Consider the following 20,655-nt stretch of genomic DNA (forward strand, 5'->3'; position numbering starts at 1 on the left):
ATCTCGGGACACACCGTGCTTTATCCCGGGCCACCCCGTGTCCCTGCTCACTCCCATCCCTCACAGCCCGTGTACCCCCGCCCCTCCCCCGCCGTTACCGGCCGCTGCCGCCGGAGGGCCCGCGCACCGACACCGAGCGGCCCCGCCCCGCAAGCCCCGCCCACTAGCTCCGCCCCGACAGCGCCCCGCCCTTTGGCCACGCCCCGTTGGCCACGCCCCTCGGGCTCGCAGGGCGGGGCCTGTCGGGGCGGGCCGGGCCGGGCCGGCAGAGCCGCGGGCGCGCAGCAGCCGCCGCCGCCGCCGCCATGGGCTGCACCGTGAGCGCCGAGGACAAGGCGGCCGCCGAGCGCTCTCGCATGATCGACAAGAACCTGCGGGAGGACGGCGAGAAGGCGGCGCGGGAGGTGAAACTGCTGCTGCTGGGTAAGACCCCCCGGGCCCCACCCTCGGGCCCCCCATCTTGGCTGCGTCGCCCGGCTCGGCCCGGCCGGAACCGGGCGGCCTCGCCGCCTCCGCCCCCCGCTGCCCCGGGGCCATCCTGGGTACCAGCGCCCGGAGTGCCCCGCCCCGCCCCGGGGATCCCCCGTCTGTGGGATGCTGGCCCCAGCCCAGGCTTCGGGCTCTCCCCACGGTGAGCTGTGGGCTCCATCTCGGGCCGCGGGGATGTCCCCGGGAACTGGGGCCTGCCCCGCCCCAGGCTTCCGGGTTCCCCCCCTCCGATGGAGCAGCAGGCCGTAGGGTTTCCCCCAGGAGTCGAGTGTTGATCCCATCCCCGGTCTGAGGAATCTCCCCTACGAGTGAGGTGTTGATCCCGTCCCAGATCCCAGGGATCCCCCCCAGGAGTTGGGTGTTGATCCCATCCCAGGCATTCCCCCCCAAGAGTGAGATGTTGATCCAATCCGAAATCCTAGGGATTTCCTCCAGGAGGGGGTTATTGATCTTATCCCAGTTTCCACAGATGCCCTCCTCCCCAGGATTGGGATGTTGACCCCATCTGATTCCCCCCAGGAGTGAGATGTTGACCCCATCCCAGCTCCCAGGGTTCCCCCACAGGAATGGCACCCTGTACCCACAACAGACTCTGGGTCCCCTCCACATTGGGGTTCTTTCCCCACCCCTCTGTGAGCAAGATGCCGGCCCATTCCAGGCTTTGGGGATCCCCCTGGCAGTGGGGTGCTGGCCCTACAGCAAGCCTTGGGTGCCCCTCAGAGAGGCTGCCACCCCACCCTGGGCTGTGGGGATCCCCCCAGAATTAGCTGCCACCCCACTATGGTGCTGTGCTCCCGGCTGGTCAGTGTCCATCCCTTTGGGACAAAGGTGGGGGCATCCCCACTCACGTGTTGGATGTCCCCTCCCAGCAAAGGTCCTGCAAGCTCAGGCACCCCGTCCCACCTGCCTAGGATCCCTGGACTCCTCCCTGGGCTGCTCTTACCCTGACCTCTGGCTGTAGTGGAGGTAACGGGGCTGAGAGCCACCCATTGCCCCGTGCCTTCCCCACTGGAGCCCTGGGACAGGCCCGAGCCTCTCCATCACCCTGCCCTCTCCGTGGGAGTTTGGGGGGCTTGGGCCATTGCCTGCCACGGGCAGGGCCCCCCACAGCCCAGGGGCTCTCTGCCTCACGGACACTCGATTTGGGTACTGATAACGGGCCGCTTTCCTCTTCAAAGCACCCTGGTGATGCTCCCATGGGCGTTCACAGCCCTGCCCTGTGCCTGCGGGCAAGGCAGCACTTCGTTATTTTAATTCATTATTTCTCTTAATGACTCCCAGTTGGGTTTTTTATTCCCTTTGCGAAATTCCCAGGGAGGGCCTCCCGCCAGGTGCGAGCTGGGAGCTGCGAGGCTCCCGTGGCACCGTGGGGCAGGGACAGAGGGAACCCTGACAGAAAATGTCTTTGGACTCATCTGCTGTCTGCAGAGGAAGCTGCCAGCAGCAGGAAGTCACGCTGAAATCCGGCAGGCCTTTATTTGCTCAACCCCTGCCTGCCTTGAGAAATACGTAATTAACGCCTCAAAATGCTCCTTTATCAGAGTGCGGCTCTTTTGCGTTTTGTTTTATTTTGATTCTTTTTGCCTTGGCACCAGCAGTGCTGGCAACAAAACCCATCCTGGGGACGTTGGGACGGGGTCTGTGCTGTCTGGGGGGCTCCATGGTTGGGCACACTCGCTGCCCCGTTTTTTTCCTGTGGAAGGGAGAGTGGGGGGAGTGGAATCCCGTGGGATATGTGGGATAGTGGAGGAGCACGTGGTGGCTCTTTGCTGTGAGCTGCTCCCGTGCTGGCTTTGCTGCCAGGTCTGCTCCTCTCAGCCCAGGGCCTGATGGGGAGCAATGGGGACGTCGCTGGCCAAGGGGGTTTGGCACCTGCAGCCTTGGGAGGCTCCTGGGCCTGTCCAGGCAGTATCACCTGGTGCTGTGAGCTCTGGGTGCCTGGGTAGGGAGGGCCCATCCTGTTGGTGCTGAGCGTCACCAAGGAGCAGGATTTTGCTGTAGGCTGACTGGCTGACATCCCTTTCCTGGGTCTTGCTCTGTCCTGAAGTGGAGGCAGGAGGAGGAAGAGGATGTCCTCACTCCCTTCTGCTGGGGCCAGTGTTTATGAGCGGCATTTCTGATCTCAGCTGCTTTCTAAAGCTAAAAATAGAGCAAAATGGCTCTTTTTGTACATTAAAAAAATGGCCTTTTCTTCTCCTTGCAGCTGTTCAGGTGTCAATGGCACCACAGCCTTGGGTCAGCACTGCCCATTTCCGAGCTGAGCCTTGGCCGGAAAATCCTCCCGAGCTGGCAGGGAGCTGCTGGGCAGGTGTGGCCAGCACACCTGGGGCTTGTGACATGTCCCCTCTGTGAGGTGGGACCCAGTGCTGGGGGGATGCTCCCACCTCCCTGCTGCTCGTCCTTTGTATGGTTTATTTTTTTCCCCATGGTCAGGGGAAGCTTTGAGGAGACCTGAGGCCTCACGTGCCTTTTGGTGAGCACCACAGCTCCTCATCACTCTCAGCAAGGCAGAGCTCCAGGGTCCTCCTTGAGGGCTGCAGCCCTCCTACCTCCTCCAGAAAAAGGGAGGCAAAAACTAAAGAGAAAAACAGCTTCACCCTTTGTGCTGCATCAACCACAGCATGAAGAGGGAATGTCTCTTCCAAGTGTGGCATATTTTTGGTGTCAACTCATGGTGTCCCACAGCTGAGCTTTGGAGCTGAGCACCACAGCCAGGCAGGGCAGGATGTGAGTGGAAGGCACCAGTCTCGGTGTGTGGTGATGGCATCAGCAGTGTAGGAGCAGAGAAGGCTTGGGGCTGACTGCTGCAGGTGCCTCAGATCTGTGCTGTGCTCTGTATGTGGGCATGAACCGCCTCCTGCCTTTCCTCTGCCGTGGTGGCTGAGCTGGGGAGGCATGGTCACACTGTCAGGGCAGTGGGGACAGCCAGGACGACTCAGTGGCGCACTGTCAGTGCAGTGGGGACAGCCAGGATGCCCCAGTGGCACACTGTCAGGGCAGTGGGGACAGCCAGGACGCCCCAGTGGCACACAGCTCTGCAGGCATGGACACAGCACCGCTCCTGCTGTGGCACCTGTCCATGCCTTCAGGTTTTCCTGTGCTGTTTGGTCTGGCAAAGTGAGTGTCTGCCAGATAGTTTGAAGCTCCAGTCTCTGGTGGAGAGAAGACCCAGATGAAGCAACATCCCCCAGGCAAAGCAATTCCCCCCAAACAAAAAATGTGTCCCTTTCTGCTACTGGAAACCACCAGTCTCCCACGGTTTTGGTGCTGGGAGGGGCAAGGAGCCATCACTGACATCTAAAAGCACCTGGAGCATCTGCCCCATACTTCCAGCACCTCCTGGTGCCACGGTCAGCTCCTCACCATCCCTAGCACACAAAGCCCTGCAGTCAGTGGCTGTTTCTGCTGGGCAGCAGTGTTCTGGCCAAGCCACTTCCTTGGCTGTGGGAGCTGGGATGCTCCAGGGGGATTGAGGATTGGCAGCAGACAAGTGATTGCTGTGCTCAAAGCCCCTTATTTCTTATCTTTGGAGGATTAGGAAAGTGAAGGATTTCCCAGCTGTGTTAGAGGTTGAGAAGGCACTGGTAGGGTGATGATGTTCATCCCCAGGGGTCTGTGCAGACCCTGGGATGAGGACACTGCCCTTGCTGGCGTGGTGGCACCAGGGTACGTCATGTAGGAACTGCCTGTACCAGATCCTGCCTGGGACAGACAGTGGCTGGGCAGGGCTCGGAAGCAGCTTTTTTTTTTTTTTTTTTTTTTTTTTTTTTTTTTGGGGCTTGCATAAAAATAGAGGAAGGGAGGGACCAGCTGTGACTTTCAGAGGTTGTGTGGCTCCAGAATTGCCCTGGGTTCTGTGTGAGCCGCCTGCTTTGCTGTGCTTGGTCCTGTCTTGGGGCTTGTTTCTGCCCCTACTCCTTCCTCTGTCCTGGCTGTTGAAGGGCTTGGGTTCTCCCTTCAGTGGGGACACTGGGAGCCCTAATGCTGTTTTTTGTGATGGGCTAGGAGATGTCACAGTGAGGGGGACCAGGGAAGAACTCAGTGCTGTTAAATCCAGAGGGATATGATATCCAACCCCTGAAGTTGGTGTATCAGCTTGGGATAGGTTAGGATGGGTCACTACAATGCCCCCACTGGTGATGTCCTAGGGGCTGGCAGCTGCCCTCTGCTCCAAGATGAGCACTTAGACCTTGCCCAGGGGAAGCAGCAGGCTTATATGTGTATGTTTAGCATATATTTTTACAGATGTACATTGGAAATGCATTTTATATTTTAACTTTTGTGTGTGTGTGTATATATATATATATATACACACACCACCCATCTTACTTTTTTATGGAGCAACATATACATTGATTTAAAGCACATATAAATATGTATATCTATCTTCACCTATGTATATGTGTAGCTTTATGGTGTCCCCTGGTCTGAGCCTGCCAGGGCTGGGATCACAGTGTCCCCAGGCAGGGGACAGCCAGGGCTGGCCTGGCCTTTCCGCAGCCACCGGGTTTCCTGCTCCAGGCCGGAGCGCGGCTTTCCGGCCCGGAGACTGCTTGAATCACCGGAGCCAGGGGAGCTGAGTAATCCTCCATCCCTGGTGGAAAACCCAGCCGGGGGGATTCGGGTGTGGAAAACCCAGCCGGGGGGATTCGGGTGTGGAAAACCCAGCCGGGGGGATTCGGGTGTGGAAAACCCTGCCGGGGGGATTTGGGTGCCAGCAGCATCCCGACTGTGGCAGAGGATGAGGCCCTATCCTGTCAGGGCAGGGTGGATGGGATAATGGCACCCAGGCCTGAGGGCACATGGCAGCAGTGGTGCAGGGGGAGAGGGAGCACTCTGGCCATGGCAGGGGCAGAAACAGAGCAGCAAAGTTTCAGGATTCCTGGAAAAAGCCCAGCACAAGGATAGTTTTGTCCAGCTTGTGGACACCGGCAACCCGTGTTGGCACCGGGGGTGCATTTTCCATGCTCCCTCTGGGAAACCATCCCCAGCCCACCTCCTCCCTGTGTGCCCTGAGCATCCTTCGTGCTGCTAATTTATTTCTGTTTTATTTATTTTTATGTTGGGTTTTTTTTTTTTTGCATCTCTATCAGCTGCCTTGGACAGGGGTTCTGCACCCCCCAATTTTTCAAGGTCCTGCCTGAGGACGTGGCATTCCACCAGCCAACGATGCACGGCTCCTTCTGGGAAGCAGCCAGCCCTGTGCTGGAATGGGATGGCCCTTGGGAAAAACGGCCTGTGTCACTGTGGGGTTTTAAAAAAATGTGATTATTTTTACAGCAATTTTCCATCTATTTTGGGTAGGAAGGAAAATGTCGAGGGGAATCTCTTTTTGTTATTGGAGTCTTTAGGGTAACTCTGCTTTTAACACACCCCTTTGTCCATCCCATTTGATGGTGGGGACCTCGCAGGTGCCAAGGGGGGGTGGGCTCTGCAGCCATCGCTCTGTCCTGCTGTCTGTCTGTCCTGCAGGGGAGGGGATTGGTGGGTTTGTCCAGAGCTAAAACCCATCTGTAAATCCATGCTCAAATAATAGCTGCTGTTTGCCAGGTTGGGAAAGCTTGCCGGGACAGCAGCAGGGGATGGGCCTCTGGGTGCTGGCGATGGCTCTGGACCTGCTGGTGGATTGAATTTCAACTTTTCCCCCATAATGAGAATTTTCCAGCTATGCGTTGCTTCCATCTATGCCTGAATATTTGAAAGGATTGTGTCGTGTGGAAAAATGGAAAATCCCCTGTCAGTGGTGGGGGGTGAGGTGGATCCTGAAACCGTTGGCCAGCTCCTAAAATACAGGGATTATGTAGGTGCTGCCCAGAAGTATGTGCATATATTGCACTAAATATCTGCTGCCCAGAAAGCACCATAAATCATGGGCTGCAGAATACGTATGTTGGCTCAATAAAGTTTTTGCCAGTGGATTAGCAGGGAGTTCTGGAGCCAGGCAGCTGCTTGCTTATTTTAAATTTTTGGAGATTATTTTTAACAAAGAAAGGAGGAAATGAGCCCAAGAGAGAGCTCTCGTCCTGTTTTTGCCAGGCGCTGCCCTGGGAACAAGCGCTGCCTGCAGAGAGGCAGGGCTGGAGGAAGCACAGCCCTGGGGTCAGCCCATGCTAATGGGGGGTCTCCACCCCACCCTGATATGCTGGCACAGGAGTCCAGAGCTCCTCTGACACTGCCTCATCCTGCCCGGGCTGGGCTGCAGGGTGGGAACTGGCAGTTGGCATCCAGCCCAGGAATTGTTTTGGGGCTGAATGGGCGGCAGCTGGGGCTTTCCGGGGATTGGAGATCCTTCCCCTCCGCCGCGCTCATGGAGGGGGCTGGGGAGGGTCCCCCGCGTGGGGGGGGGGCTGTTAATTCACATCGAAATTCCTGCTCACTGCAAGTGTACAGTCTCCTGTGCTGGGAGGCAGAGGTGCTGACTTGGAACATGGCTGCCTTCCTCAGGGGGATGGGAAGGAGCCGGGAGATGTGGAGGAAGTTTGCAAGGAAATAGCCAGCCTTGGTGACGGTCACTCTGTGACTGTCACCCAGCCCGGGGAAAGCAGGAGGCCCCGGCAGGGTTGTTCCCTCCTGGCAGGGAGAAAATGTCAGGCAGGGTCAGAGAGAGGAGGAGCTGGGAATGGCTGTCTGGCACCTCACCTCAGAGATGCTGATAATCCAGGTTCTTGCTTGCCACCTGCCACAGTTTCCCTGTCCAGGCACCCACTGAGAAAGGATTGGGTGAATGCCACTGGCCACCAGACCCAGTGCTATGGGATGGTGTTAGAAATGAGAGATATTTAATGGAAAAAACTGAAGGGCTGCACCGAGTCCTTCCCCCTGCTCCCAGCTCCAGGCAGGAGCTGCCAGCACTGACCACGAGTGCTGGCCGGGCTGTGCCTGGTGCCGCGTCAGCATCCTGGGGGAGGATGGGTCAGCAGGGCTGAGAGCCCCTGCTGTGCTGGGCACTGCCCTCTGAGCTGAGCAGAGCCCCTCCCTTGGCACACACAGCATGGGAACCACGGAGCAAGGTGCTCCAGTGGGAAATGCAGGATCCCTGTAGCCTCAGTATGGCCCCGGCATCAGGGCGCTCCATGCCCCGAGCGCTGCCTACAGTGGTGTCCCTGGGGGTGCATGTCTGTCACCTGGTGGTGTTCAGGCTGGTGACATGGGTACAAGGAGTTTGTTCCCTGCCACCATGTCTCAGCTGGCATGATGGGCCCTGGTTTTCCCAGTTAATTTTAGCATAATCTGCTACTTTTTTTTCTGATTTTTTTTTAACCTCCTCTGTAATCTCTGCCCCCTCTGTGGCCATGCTGGCACCATCCTGCTTGGGGCCCCCTGTAAGGGCAGCTCCATGGCCAGGGGCAGCATTGGGGACCCACAAAAAGGTCTGTGAGAGGACACAGGGATGGACTTTGCTTGGGAGATCCTCTGGGATTTGCACCTGGAGGCAGGGACCGCACTTGTCCCCAGCCAAAGGGGCTTCATCCTGCTGGGGGTCCTGGGGCAAGACAAGCCAGGCACTCATCCATCTCGTGACACTCCCTGCACAGAGAGGGGACAAGGGACATGCCTCTTTCAGCTTCCTCTTTTGGCTTCCCCTTTCTTGCAGCCAGGGTGACTTTGCTTGTTCCCTGCTCTCAGCCAGTGGAGGGAGGGCTGAGCTGAGCTGCACATTGCCTGCGTGGGGTGACATCCCTAGGGGACAGGGTTGGGGGAAGGAGAACCTTAGGCACCCTGTCTCGCTGAACTCACAGAACCCTGCGATTGGATGCTGAAAAACAAAACGACCCCAAAAGCCACCGGCTCTCCCTGCTGGCAGCCGCCTCCACAGCAGGCTGGGGCTCAGGACCCGGCAGGCTGGGAAGTGCTCACTATTTAAGAACCAGCCCGGGGGCGGCTGAGCCCGCTGGGATCGCTTGAGCTGCTGCTGGAGGTGGCAACTTATTCCCCAGTTCCCTGCCTGTACTTTGTGGCACAGGCATCCCTGCATTCTGGCTGCTGCTGCCTCCAGCTGTGGATATGTGCTGGGGCTGGTGCTCCGTTGTTCCTCAGCACAGAGGGGATGTGGCATCTCAGGTTCTGCCTGGAGATGGGATAGATAGGTGATAGACAGGGCTTGGTCCCCTCGTCACAGGGAGTCCCCAGGTTCAGCCAAAGCCAGAATTGCCCATCAGTTGTGGCATGTTAGGATTGTGGGGAAAATGTTAGTGTGTTGATGCCATTTTCCTGGCCCAGAGCAGGTGTCATTTCTTCCCTTGGGACCTATTGGGAGGGCCCCCCAGGCCCTACTTTTGTTCCCTCTTTTTTGGGTCCTGACGTTTCCAGTGTAGATCCAGTCATCTGCTCTGGCTAATGCTGCCTCTCCAATGGCTGAAGCACCTGCTGCACTCCCTCTGTGGGCTGGGCGGGTGTCCCAGTAGGGTAAGGGTTCCTGGCTTTGCACAGGACCTCATCCCTTCTCATTTCTCCACAGGTGCTGGCGAATCTGGGAAGAGCACCATCGTCAAACAGATGAAGTGAGTGGTCCCTGCACTGTCACTGTGGCTGGCACTGCTCAGGCATTGGCCACGGGCTCCAAAAACAGTGCCTGACAGGGAAAGCTCCCAGTTGGTGTTGCCACAGAGCATGGGTGGGGAGCAGCATCCTGGGGTACCCCACAAAGGGCTGACCTTGCCTGTGTCTCTTCCCTGCCCCAGGATCATCCATGAGGATGGCTATTCAGAGGAGGAGTGCCGGCAGTACAAAGCTGTGGTCTACAGCAACACCATCCAGTCCATTATGGCTATCATCAAGGCGATGGGGAACCTGCAGATTGACTTTGGAGACTCCTCCAGAGCGGTGGGTGCCCTCCTTCTCCCACTGTGCCTGGCAGGGAGGGGGGTTCTCAGTGGTTTAAACAGATGTGTCCAAGACGAGACTAGGATTAAAGGTGGCTCAGCCCAAGCCCTGCTGTTCCCTGGTGGGCTCCCATCAGATCCTTTGAGTGAGTGAGCTTCAGTAAGTCCGTGCCAATGCTCAGCTGTTTTATCCCTGCAGGATGATGCTCGGCAGCTGTTTGCACTCTCCTCCACTGCTGAGGAGCAGGGCATCATGCCTGAGGACCTGGCCAACGTCATCCGGAGACTGTGGGCTGACAACGGGGTGCAGGCTTGCTTCAACCGCTCCCGAGAGTACCAGCTGAACGACTCTGCTGCCTAGTGAGTGCCCCCTCCTCTGCCCAGCTCAGCTGAGCCCTGGGAGCAACAGTGCTTTTATGAAGCAGCAGAAAATTCCCCCAGGGGCTGCTGTTCACCCTCCCCAGGCTTAGGAGCTGGTGCTGCCACTTCCCGCAGGGTGCTGGGGCTGAGCCCGAGCGGAACTGGGAAGGCGGATGTTTCGAAAGCTGTTTCCTTCTCTGGCGGGGTGTGTGTACCCTGGGAGGGGGGCCCTGGGGCATCCCCCTCCTGCCCCTGCTCTGTCCCCTCTGCCCTTCCCCAGGAGAGGCTCTCCACTGGCTGCCCACTCATGAGCACAGCCCATCCTCATCACCCTTCATGGGCTGTCAAGGCAAGAAAAATTTCCAAGGAAAGCCCTGGGGACACTCTAGGTCTGAAGAGGATGAGTAGGATGATCAAGAGGCTTCTCTTTTTCTTTTAACTATTTTTATACAGAACGACTTGGCATTATACTTGTGCATTACCCAGCAAATTGGTGTTTAGGTAGATTGCTGCAGCTGGTTGGGTTTATTTTTGAAGAGATTAATAAATAAAGTTAATCTGCCTAATGTACCATTGCTGGAGAGAGCAACACAGCTGAGTCTGTGTTCAGTTTGCACAGTGCCCTCCTACCCTCTCCACCCAGACCCATTATGGTAAAGCAGTGTGGGGGGAGCTCATGGTGTGCCAGGAACACCCCACCAAGCCTGGCCTTGCCTGGGATCCCTGCACACTTGGGACTTGCTGCCATCCCATTCCCCAGCTGTCCCCTCATGCATAGCAGTGTCAGGTCTCTCTTTTGCACTGAGGTCACTGTGGGGAGGAGACTGCAGGAAAGCTCCTGGCAAGCCCCAGACCTGGAGAAGCTCCTGTCAGCTCTTTCCCCCAGCACCCGCAGCTTTCACTTCCTCCTGATGGTCACACCCCACCTTCCCCAGCCCCTGTCTGCTCAGCCCCATCACTCCCCAGCCAGCCCTGGCATTTCCCTGGCAGTGGGTGTTGGTTTGGAAGCACAGAACACCCAGCAGGTGCCAGGGAGCTTGCACACACATTTGGAGCAGGTGTATCTGCACAGTGTCTGCCAAGTGCCTGTCGCTGTCAGTGCCATTATGCAGCGTTTAGCACATGGTGGGGGTTGGACAACCATTAATTAGGAGCACCTTCAAGCTGTTGCTCCAGCCTTTTTCCAGCCCCGTGGAGATCCCTGTGCAGTGGCCAATCCTTTGCCCATCACACAGGGATGATGTGCCCACGGTGCTGCTAGAGCAGGACAGTGTGGGAATGAGGAGCCTTGTGCCCACCCAGCACACAGCCCACCTGTGCCCCAGCCCTCTGCAGCACAGCAGCCCCCATCCCGGTCCTCCTCTGCCTCTGGAAGTTCCAACAGTGCCGGGGTGGTGCTCAGCAGCACCCTGGGGCTTGGTGCAATGTCCAAGAGCCTGTGGCGCTGCGCAGGGCCCTGCTGTGGTGTTTCCTGTTTTTCGTAGCCAGAGGCCATGTGTGTTTCCGGCTGTTTTTGAGCTGCTCTGCAGCAGAAACGTGCAGGTCCCCCACCCTCACACCCACAGCAGGCTCCTGGGGCACCTCCAGCCCTGGCCTTGCCCTGACACGCTGCAGGGTTTCCCAGCAGCTGGCGAGTGGCCGTGCTGCAGTCGGAGCCAAGGATCCCTGTGGCCTCGCGGGCTGTAATCTGGCTTTCACCAGATTACAGGGCCACAAATGCCTTAATTAAGACAAGCCTAATTTGCTTAAAGGAGCCCGTTTGTAGTAACCCAATTAAAGCAATGTGAGCTGGAGAAATCAAAACCTGCCTTGATCCCCCTGGCAGCCCTCATCAGTGCTGGTGGGTGTTTCACACTGGGGACCCAGCCACCACCTGTGGCTGTGCGGGCAGCAAGGTGGGCGATGCTCCCGGGGGGCTCAGGACTCCTGCAGCCCCCAACGGCGCTGCTCCCTGTCTCTCCAGCCTCCCACCTCCTGCTTCCTCCCAGGACGCCGTCCCTTTGTGTTTTTGACTATAAATGGCATGGCGCCATCAATTGTTTCCGCCGGCACTGCGGCTGGTTGCCATAGCACTGAATATTTTCCTCTTGCCATTTCCCCCCGTGCAAACGGCCAGGGAAACGGGGTGAGCCCCTCAGCCCTGGCTGCATCCTCTGCTTGGCTCCCAGCGCCAGCACACTGCCCCCAGTCCCTCGGTGCTGTGTGTCCCTGGCCACTGGTGTCCTGCCCTGCTTGTGTCTGGCAGGGATGTGGGGTTACTCCGGGATGCACACGGGGACTCTGCTGTGCATCCCAGCTTGGCACTGCCCACCCCAACTAAGCAATGCTGGGAGATGCACAGGGGATGGGGATGTCCCATGGGATCTGGGTGGATTGTGCCCCACTGTCCAGCTCCCACAGCACCTTTCCTCTTTGTCCCCAGCTACCTGAACGACCTGGAGAGGATAGCCCGTGCTGACTATATCCCCACCCAGCAGGATGTGCTGCGCACCAGGGTGAAGACCACGGGCATTGTAGAGACTCACTTCACCTTTAAGGACCTGCACTTCAAGTATGTCTGACATCTTTCCCTTTTGCCTTTTTGAAAGCAAAAAAACCCCTTCCTCCCCTTGTTCAGGTGGAGCATGGGACACACTGTGTGCACTCACTTCTCCCCACCTCCTGGTTTGCTCATGGCGGGAACTGCTGCCTCAGAGAGCGGAAACCGCTGAAATAGCTGGAACGGCCTCAAAAACACTTCACAGAACTGAGCCTGGGGGCGGATCCAGGCTCTGGCGAGGAGGGGAGGGGGAAGGCGTCCCTCCTCCCGCTGCTGTGACGCTGCTTCCGCTACAGGAAGGGCGCTGGGCAGGAGCTGGGGGCTCGGGGTCAGGCAGTGGCAGCGCTGCCTGCTGGCACCCTGCGGTTGCTTTCCACTGAAAACCCATGGGAAATAATAAGGGCTCCAGTTTCGGAGGCAAAAAGCTGCCATTGTGCACATCCCCAGGGAATTTGGTCCCATGGCAACAGAGCTGATGTCAGAAAGATCTGCTGGGGTCCTCTCTGAATGCAGGGGGCTCACAGGGACCCCGATGCCCCCCTGGTAGAATGGAGACACTTGGTTGTGCATTGCCAGGGCAGCACTTTGGGGGTGGCAGTGAGGGTGGTCTGGGGGAATGCAGTGTGTCCCAGTGGGGAAGCCTTCCCTCCAGCCAAGCAGTTGGCATTGGGCATGGCAGTGGATGTGGAATGCTGCTGCTGGGCTCTTCTCCATGGAGGCAGGGCATCCTCTGCTGCCCGTGGAGGGAGAGGCACATGGTGCATCGGGATCATCCCTGAGCCCTGCTGCTGCCACAGTCCTGCTGAGCCCACACTGACTTTGCTCCCCTTGGTCCAAGGTCTCTGGCAAAGCTCTGCTGTCCCTGCTCTGGAGCAGGTCTCTGGGGACCATGACACTGACAACCCCTGGGAAAGGTGGCCTGATCCTGCCCCAGCTGACGTCAGGGATTTGCTTTGGCTGGGAAATGAGCCTGGGCACTGTCCTGGCAGCAGGAGCCAGGGCAGATCCTCAGTACTGGCAAAATCCCTGGGGCAGAGGCACTGTGCTCTGCTTGCACCAGTGCTGCTCCTGCTGCAGCAGCTGGGGACACTGAGGCAGGGCATGGGGTGAGGGTGGTGGGGCTGGGAGCTGCCATCCATCCCGTGTCACCCCCCTGCTGCAGGATGTTCGACGTGGGAGGCCAGCGCTCGGAGCGGAAGAAGTGGATCCACTGCTTCGAGGGGGTGACAGCCATCATCTTCTGTGTGGCCCTGAGTGCCTATGACCTGGTGCTGGCTGAAGATGAGGAGATGGTGAGTCATGGGCATGGAACCAGTGCCATGAGCTGTCCCCTCTGTGGGGGGCTGGGGTGGCAGCCCCTCCTCTGGTGGCCACCAGTGCCCTGGCCAGGGTGGCCCAAGCCTTGCAGGGCCATTGCCATCCCCTGCCCAGGCAGGCAGGAGCATGAGGGGGGGCAGTTTGGGGAGCAGTGGGGTGGGTGCTGCCTGCGGGTCCCTGCCTGGCTCATGCTGCCATCTTCCCTGCCAGAACCGGATGCATGAGAGCATGAAGCTGTTTGACAGCATCTGCAATAACAAGTGGTTCACAGACACGTCCATCATCCTCTTCCTCAACAAGAAGGACCTCTTTGAGGAGAAGATTGTGCACAGCTCCCTCACCATCTGCTTCCCTGAGTACACAGGTACCACTGGGAGCCTCTGTGCCCCCTGCCCTCCTGGCAGGAGCAGTGGGTTGGGGCAGCAAGTGGGGTGTGATGGGTGTTTGGGTTGCCCCAGGACATGTGGGGGGAGTGATGCCCAACACAAAGGGCAGCTGTCCTGAAGGGTGGTTGTCTGAGGGTCATTCTGCCTTTGGAGCCTCAATTTGGCCACAGGACAGTGGCTGTGGAGGGCCAAGCCAAGCCCAAACCCTTTGGTGGTTGGGGGCAACTGTGGGGCAGCCCAGTGTCTCTTCTTGCCCAGGGGCCAACAAGTATGATGAGGCAGCCAGCTACATCCAGAGCAAGTTTGAGGACCTGAACAAGAGAAAGGACACCAAGGAGATCTACACCCACTTCACCTGTGCCACGGACACCAAGAACGTGCAGTTCGTCTTTGACGCCGTCACCGACGTCATCATCAAAAACAACCTGAAGGACTGTGGTCTCTTCTGAGGCTCAGGTGGGTGGTGGTCATGGACCATCCTTCAGCTGCAGGCTGCCCTTCCCCAGACCCTCCCCTGCTCACCACCTCTCTCTCCTAGGAGCTGCAAAGGAAGGACCACACCATCTCCCACTCCTGCTTCTCTTCTGATTCATTCCTCCGCCCACCACGTAAAGAGACTTTTTGAGTGTCAGCATGGTGGCAGGGCCCACGTACCCCCTGCCGGCCGTGTTTGCCCCCCACCATTGTCCTCCTCCTCGCCGGCGTTGCCCTTCCAGGGAAGACAAGTTTTTAATCTTGGTTTGTACCCCCTCAACCCTTCAGCCCCCATTTCATTCACTCCGAGCCCTGGTGCTCTCACTGTTTACATTGCAAGTGTTGCTGGCACGGGGGGCACAGGGTCCCCTCAGGGATGCCCACCCAGCCACAAACACGACCGATGACATTCCTTTTAGTAACCAGAAAAGAAAGAAGAAAGAAAAAAAGGAAAAAAAAAAAACCAAAAAAACAAAAAAAAGAAAAAACAACAAAACCAAACCCAAAACCATGCAAAAAAAAAACCACACCACACCGGTTGGGCACATGTTACTTTTTAAACAAACCTTTTTACCAAACTATTTAAAAGCATCAAGTGCTACGTGGTGGTGGCATCCTCCGTGGCCAGCCCACCCCCCAACCGTGTGCCTTTGGGGGGGAGGGTCTGCACCCCACCCCGCCTTGCTGCCCCCATGCCGATGGGCAGCTCAGGCAGGAGGGTGGGCAGGGGGTGCTGCCCACTGCCTCTATCCCCCCCCTCTTTCTAAGCCTAGTTTTTAGGGCTAGCTGTTGCGTTGGGCGAGGAGAGCCCGCTGTACAGAGCGGCCCCCGCTGTCCCCCCAGCCCAGGGGGACCCTCCAGCCGGTGCCTGCGGCCTCGCTTTTCCCACAGGATGTTTTACCAAACTGTTCACGTCGTTTGAAATAATAAAATGTAGAAAGGAAAAAAAAAAGAGAGAAACGTTATATATACTGAAATGCCCTGTGTGGCATGGGAGTGGGTAGGGGGCTTCACCTCTGTGGGAGGGTTGGGGTGGGCCCCAGGGGTGGGAGAGGGGCACAAGGTGGGTTGGCATCCCACTGGGGTCAGGAGAAGCCCCTGCTCGTGAGAGGTGAGGGCAGTGGGGGGACCCTTGGGGTTGTAGCTGGGATGCTGCTGCAGGGCTGAATCCTACCCCGAGGGGCTGTGGGGGAACAAACACATGACCACCCCCTGGCTCTGCAGTGGTGACATGGTGGCACAGGGGAGCCCCAGTATCACACAATCAGTCCCTGGGGCCACCCAGGACCCAGGAACACCCAATGATCTGCAGCCCAGAGGGCGATGTAGTGCTCCTTGCACCCAGCAGCCCACAGGAACCCCCTGTCCTGGGGATCACCCATGGACACCCCATACCCAAAGGACCCCCAGCTCTGGACTTTGTGGAGACTCCCAGCACCCCCAGCTCCAGGGGGGCACCCAGCAGCACCCGAGGGACCACCCCTGCACCCAGAGCTTCAGAGGGCACCTGGACCCCCCAGCACCCAAGGGAACCCCTAGCACCCCTCAGTTCCGAGGGGTACCAGGGACTCCCAACACCAAGGGGCACCCAAAACCCCCCAGTCTCCCCAATGCCAAGGGTTATCTGGGAACCCCAGCACCTGTCAGCTCTAAAGGGAACCCAGGGACACCCCAGGATCCCTCAAGTACCTAGGGACACCCAGGACCCCCAAACAGCCCTCTGCTCCAAGGGGTACTCAGGGACCCTCAGCACCCAAGGCAACCCCCGTCCCCCACAGCTCTGAGGGTTACCTGCAGCACCCCAAAGTATACAGGGTCATCCGGGTGCCCCTAGGACCTGGAGCCCCAGAGACCCCCAGCAGACCTGGGGGCCCCGCAGGGGGAGAGTTGGTGGGGAGGGGGTGTGAGATTGTGCCCCCCCACTTCACCGGGGGTGGCTTTGGAGCTGGGCAGGTCAAATCCCAGGGGTGTGGGGCAAGCGGGGATGGTTGTGGAGGTGGAATGGGGTCAGCGGTGGGGCTGGTCCCGGGTGGGGGTGCTCGGCCGGGGCTCAGAACAGCCCGCAGTCCTTGAGGTTCTCCTTGATGATGATGTCAGTGACGGCGTCAAAGACGAACTTGACGTTCTCGGTATCGGTGGCGCAGGTCATGTGGGAGTAGATCTCCTTCACGTCCCGCCGCATGTTCAGCTCCAGGAACTGCAGCTTGATGTAGTTGCCGGCATCGTCGTAGGTGTTGGGACCTGGTGGTGGGGCAGTGAGCAGGATCCCTTCCTGGGCTGGCCCCCCGCCAAAATGCCGGCCCGGGATTACCCAGTGCTCCCTCACGTGGGTAAAGCTTGTACTGTCCCTCAGCAAGGCTCATGCAGCGCCACTTGCGTGGGGTGCTGAGGACACCTGGTGGGGACTCCTGCGGGGGTGGTGGCACCCAGCCCTCCAGCAGCGTCCCACCACCCCCAGCCACCGCCACACTCACCGTCATAGTCGGGGAAGCAGATGCTGAGGTGGGCCTTCTTGATCTTCTCCAGGAAAACGTCCTTCTTGTTGAGGAAGAGGACGATGGAGGTGGTGGCAAAGTAGCGGTGGTTGCAGATGCTGTTGAAGAGGTGCAGGCTCTCGTGCATGCGGTTCTGCGGAGGGACACAGCCCCGTGGTGACACCCGTGTCATGGCCGGGGCAAAGCAGCGGGGCTGTGAGGTGGTGAGCGTTCCTCACCACTTCATCATCCTCCACCAGGACCATGTCGTAGGCACTGAGAGCCGCGATGAAGATGATGCAGGTCACGCCCTCAAAGCAGTGGATCCACTTCTTCCTCTCTGAGCGCTGTCCACCCACGTCGAACATCCTGGGCAGGACAAAGGAGGGTCAGCACCCCCCTCCCTGCCCACCCCTCGGCACCAGCCCTCGCTGGGGCCTGGCTCCCACCTGAAGTTGAGGTCTTTGAAGGAGAACTGGGTCTCGATGATGCCAGTTGTCTTGACGCGGGAACGCAGCACGTCCTGCTCTGTGGGGACGTAGCCGGGGGTCACCAGGCGCTCCAGGTCTGACAGGTAGCTGGCCAGGCACGCGGTGGGCATGAGACACGGGTTGGAACCCCCTGATGCCCGTCCCACCCACGCTCCCCGAGCCCAGCACGTACTAGCCCGCAGAGTCGTTGAGCTGGTACTCAGAGGCGCGGTCAAAGCAGGCTTGGATGCCCGAGTCCTTCCAGAGCCGCCCGATGATTTCTGACATCTCCTTGGGCATGGTCCCCTCCTCAATGGTGTCCGAGAGGTGCAGCAGCTTACGGGCATCGTCCTGTGAGTGACAGAGGGTCAGTGGGGCCTGGGGGCTGTGGGGAACTCCTGTCCCACATGGAATGCCCCTCACCTGGCGAGCCGTGTCCCCGTACTGGATGTTGAGGGTGGTCATGGCCCGCACGATGGACAGCATGGACTGGAGCGTGTTGCTGTAAATGATGGCAATGAACTCCAGGCATTCCTCCAGTGAGTAACCGTCCTGGTGGATGATCCTGGCCGGGTAAGATCACAGGCGTGGGGCTGAGCTGGGTGGAACTGAGCCACAGAATGGATGCACCCCATGGCAGTGGCACAGGGCACTCAGGCACAGTGGGATGGGGCACACCATGGCTGCAGTGTGGGACAGACACTGTGCATGGTGGGCACCATCAAGTGACCCCCCCTTGGCACTTACTTCATCTGCTTGACAATGGTGCTCTTTCCCGACTCCCCTGCTCCTAAGGGGACAAAGCAGGGTCATGGTGGTGCCATGGGCACTCGCAGCTGAGCCCGGACTGGCTCTCTGAGAGCCTTGGTGCCTGGCATGGCTGTGGGCACTGCTGGCTGTGCTGGCTCCGTGGGTGTGCAGGGGGATTAACAGCCTGGTGCCAGCGGCATTAAGGTTAGCCTGAGCTGCTGCGTCTAATGGGATCTGGAGCAGCTCAGCCAGGACACTCAGGAGCCCAGGGGAGGGGTTGGGGACATGGTGACATCGCAGCCCTGCCACCCACCACGCAATGCCCCAAACCTGTGGCTGTGCATGCAGATGTGTCCTGGGCCAGGCTGTGAGGACAGTGATGCCACCCAAGGCCCCACCACACACACAGCATCCCAATCCTCAGGCACCCCTGGGGGACTGGCAAGGACTGGGAGGGACACACAGCACAAGGGGGCTCCGGGGACAGGCATGGGGTGGTGGGATGGGCTGCATGGGGGTCCCCAGGAGCATGGGGATGGTCACAGGCTGGGGTGGTGATAGGTTGTGTGGATGAAGGCTCTTAAGGTGGTTTGGTTGGGTTTGGGAGACCTGGGCTTGGGGGAGTGTTAGGAGGGCTGGTTGGGTTGAGGGATATATGGATCACAAGGGATCTTAGGGTGGATCTTGGGACCTTAGGATCTCAGGATCTCATCTTCTTGTTGAGATGGTCTGTAGTGTTTGGGGCACATGGTAAGGGGTGCTGAGCAAGGAGGGATGAGCTGGTTTAGGGAATCCTGGAAATGGGGGGGCTGTTGGGGTGGCTGGTTGGGTTTAGGGGTGCCGAGGGGAAAGGAAACATTGGGTGGGCTTTTTGGGTTGACTGCTTGGCTTTAGGGATGCTGTGGGGGTCAGAGGACTGCTAGAGTGGGCTGACTGGGTTTAGGGGTGCTTAGGAGCTGGGGCTTGGGGACTGTTGAACTGATTTGGTTTAGAGTGAAGTCAGGGAAACTTTGGGTGTTTTATTGGGGAGGGGTTGGTTGGCATTAGGGATGCCTGGGAGTGGGAGGGTGTTGGGGACATTCCTGGGTTGTGCTGGTTTGGCTCAAAGGTGCTGGAGGGATCAGGGAAACATTGGGTGGGCTCTTGAGAAGGGGAGGTTTGGTTTAGGGCTGCTGGGAATGGGGTTGATCTTGGGGTGGGCTGCTTGGTTTTAAGGGTCCTGGGTGAGTCAGGAGAATGTTGAATGCACTGTGAGGGTGGGCTGCTTGGCTTGGGGGTGTATTGGGAGCCAGAGGATTGGCTGGTTGGGTTTTGGAGCAGTTGTGGGGTGGCCTGGTTGAGTTGAGGGGCACTGGTTCGGTTTAGGGGTGCTGGATAGGTTGAGGGGTGCTGGTTGGGATGAGGGGCATTGGTTGGGTTGGGGGGCACTGGTAGGTTTCAGGGGAGCATTGGGTGGGCTGTTAGGGTGGGATGCTCAAGGGATGACTATGTCCCCCCGGGTTTTGTGTCCCCCTTACCCAGCAGCAGCAGCTTGACGGTCCTGGCATCCTTCTCAGCATCTTCCTTGAGCTTCTTCTCCAGCTCCCGGGAATGCTTCTCCTCGGCGCTGGCCCCGGCTCCCATGGTCAGCCCCGCAGCCCTGCGGTTCAGCGCCCGCTCCTTGGAGGTCAGCACCAGGATGGGCAGCGAGCTCCAGCCTCCCGCCGCCTCCAGCGCTCGCTCCCGCGCCCGCCGCCGCCGCTGCCACGGCCGCCCGCCCGTGTGCGACAAGGACGGGGCCAAGGTCCCGCGGGGCCGCCCGCCGGGGGGCTTAAGCCGGGCCCCCCCGATAAAACCCCCTGCAATCTGCAGCGGGCTGAGCTCAGCAATCCCGAGGTTCCCGGAGTCAGCACTTCTGCCGGGAGGGTGCCCCGGCCCCACCAGCCCCAGCTTTGCCTCCACCCGGGGGCTGGGGCAGTGACCCGGCCACCCTGGGCGAAGTGGGACCCCTGCCCATCTCCAGCTCTGCTGTGGACCCCAGGGGTTTGGAACTGGGGCGGGATGGTGTGTCTGCTGGGATCTGGTCAGAGTGGGAGGTAATGTCCCCACTGTCCCCGTCTCACCTGGTCATACCCCCTGCTCTGGAGCAGTGCCCACTGTCCCACCCCGGTAAGCCATGCCAGTGTCCCCGTGGGCACTCCCCACAATGACAGAATGTCAGCCTCAGTCAGCACATCCTGTGTCCCCAGGGACCCTTCCAGAACCCTCCACAAATGTCTCCATGCCCTCTGGGTGCACTTCTTAGTGTGCCTGCGCAGCCACTCCCAGTGCCACCAGTACACTCCCAGTGCCACCAGGCCAGCTCAGTGTCACCTGCACAGTGTCCCCAGGCCCTGCAGCAACACCTGCACCATGTGCTCAGGGATACCTGCATACCCTCCACAGGGTTCCCAAAGCCTCTCCAGTAACACTGCCCAGTGACTATGGAAGAAACCCCAGTGTTCCCAGGCAATTCCATGTCCTGTCCCAGTCCAATAAACCCTGTCCAACACCCAGGGACACTGCAGTGCCGCCTCTGTGTTACCACCCCAAAGG

General features: G+C 59.0%; 2 protein-coding genes across 2 annotated transcripts; one reads left to right on the forward strand and one right to left on the reverse strand.

Moving 5' to 3' along the window:
• Positions 1-241: 241 nt before the first annotated feature.
• Positions 242-15,348, forward strand: GNAI2 (G protein subunit alpha i2). The gene is made up of 9 exons (XM_064724333.1): positions 242-423; positions 8,948-8,990; positions 9,171-9,312; positions 9,511-9,671; positions 12,094-12,222; positions 13,373-13,502; positions 13,738-13,891; positions 14,172-14,369; positions 14,452-15,348. The coding sequence occupies exons 1-8, from the start codon at positions 306-308 to the stop codon at positions 14,360-14,362; spliced, it is 1,068 nt and encodes a 355-aa protein (XP_064580403.1). The 5' UTR covers positions 242-305; the 3' UTR covers positions 14,363-14,369; positions 14,452-15,348.
• A 985-nt stretch (positions 15,349-16,333) lies between these two features.
• GNAT1 (G protein subunit alpha transducin 1) lies at positions 16,334-19,704 on the reverse strand. The gene is made up of 8 exons (XM_064724543.1): positions 19,599-19,704; positions 18,079-18,121; positions 17,755-17,896; positions 17,525-17,682; positions 17,311-17,439; positions 17,101-17,230; positions 16,862-17,015; positions 16,334-16,628 (listed from the first exon to the last, which is right to left on the reverse strand). The coding sequence occupies exons 1-8, from the start codon at positions 19,702-19,704 to the stop codon at positions 16,438-16,440; spliced, it is 1,053 nt and encodes a 350-aa protein (XP_064580613.1). The 3' UTR covers positions 16,334-16,437.
• Between the last annotated feature and the right edge of the window lie 951 nt (positions 19,705-20,655).

Source organism: Zonotrichia leucophrys, chromosome 12 (assembly GCF_028769735.1).
Source record: "Zonotrichia leucophrys gambelii isolate GWCS_2022_RI chromosome 12, RI_Zleu_2.0, whole genome shotgun sequence".
NCBI classification, from domain to species: Eukaryota; Metazoa; Chordata; class Aves; order Passeriformes; family Passerellidae; genus Zonotrichia; species Zonotrichia leucophrys.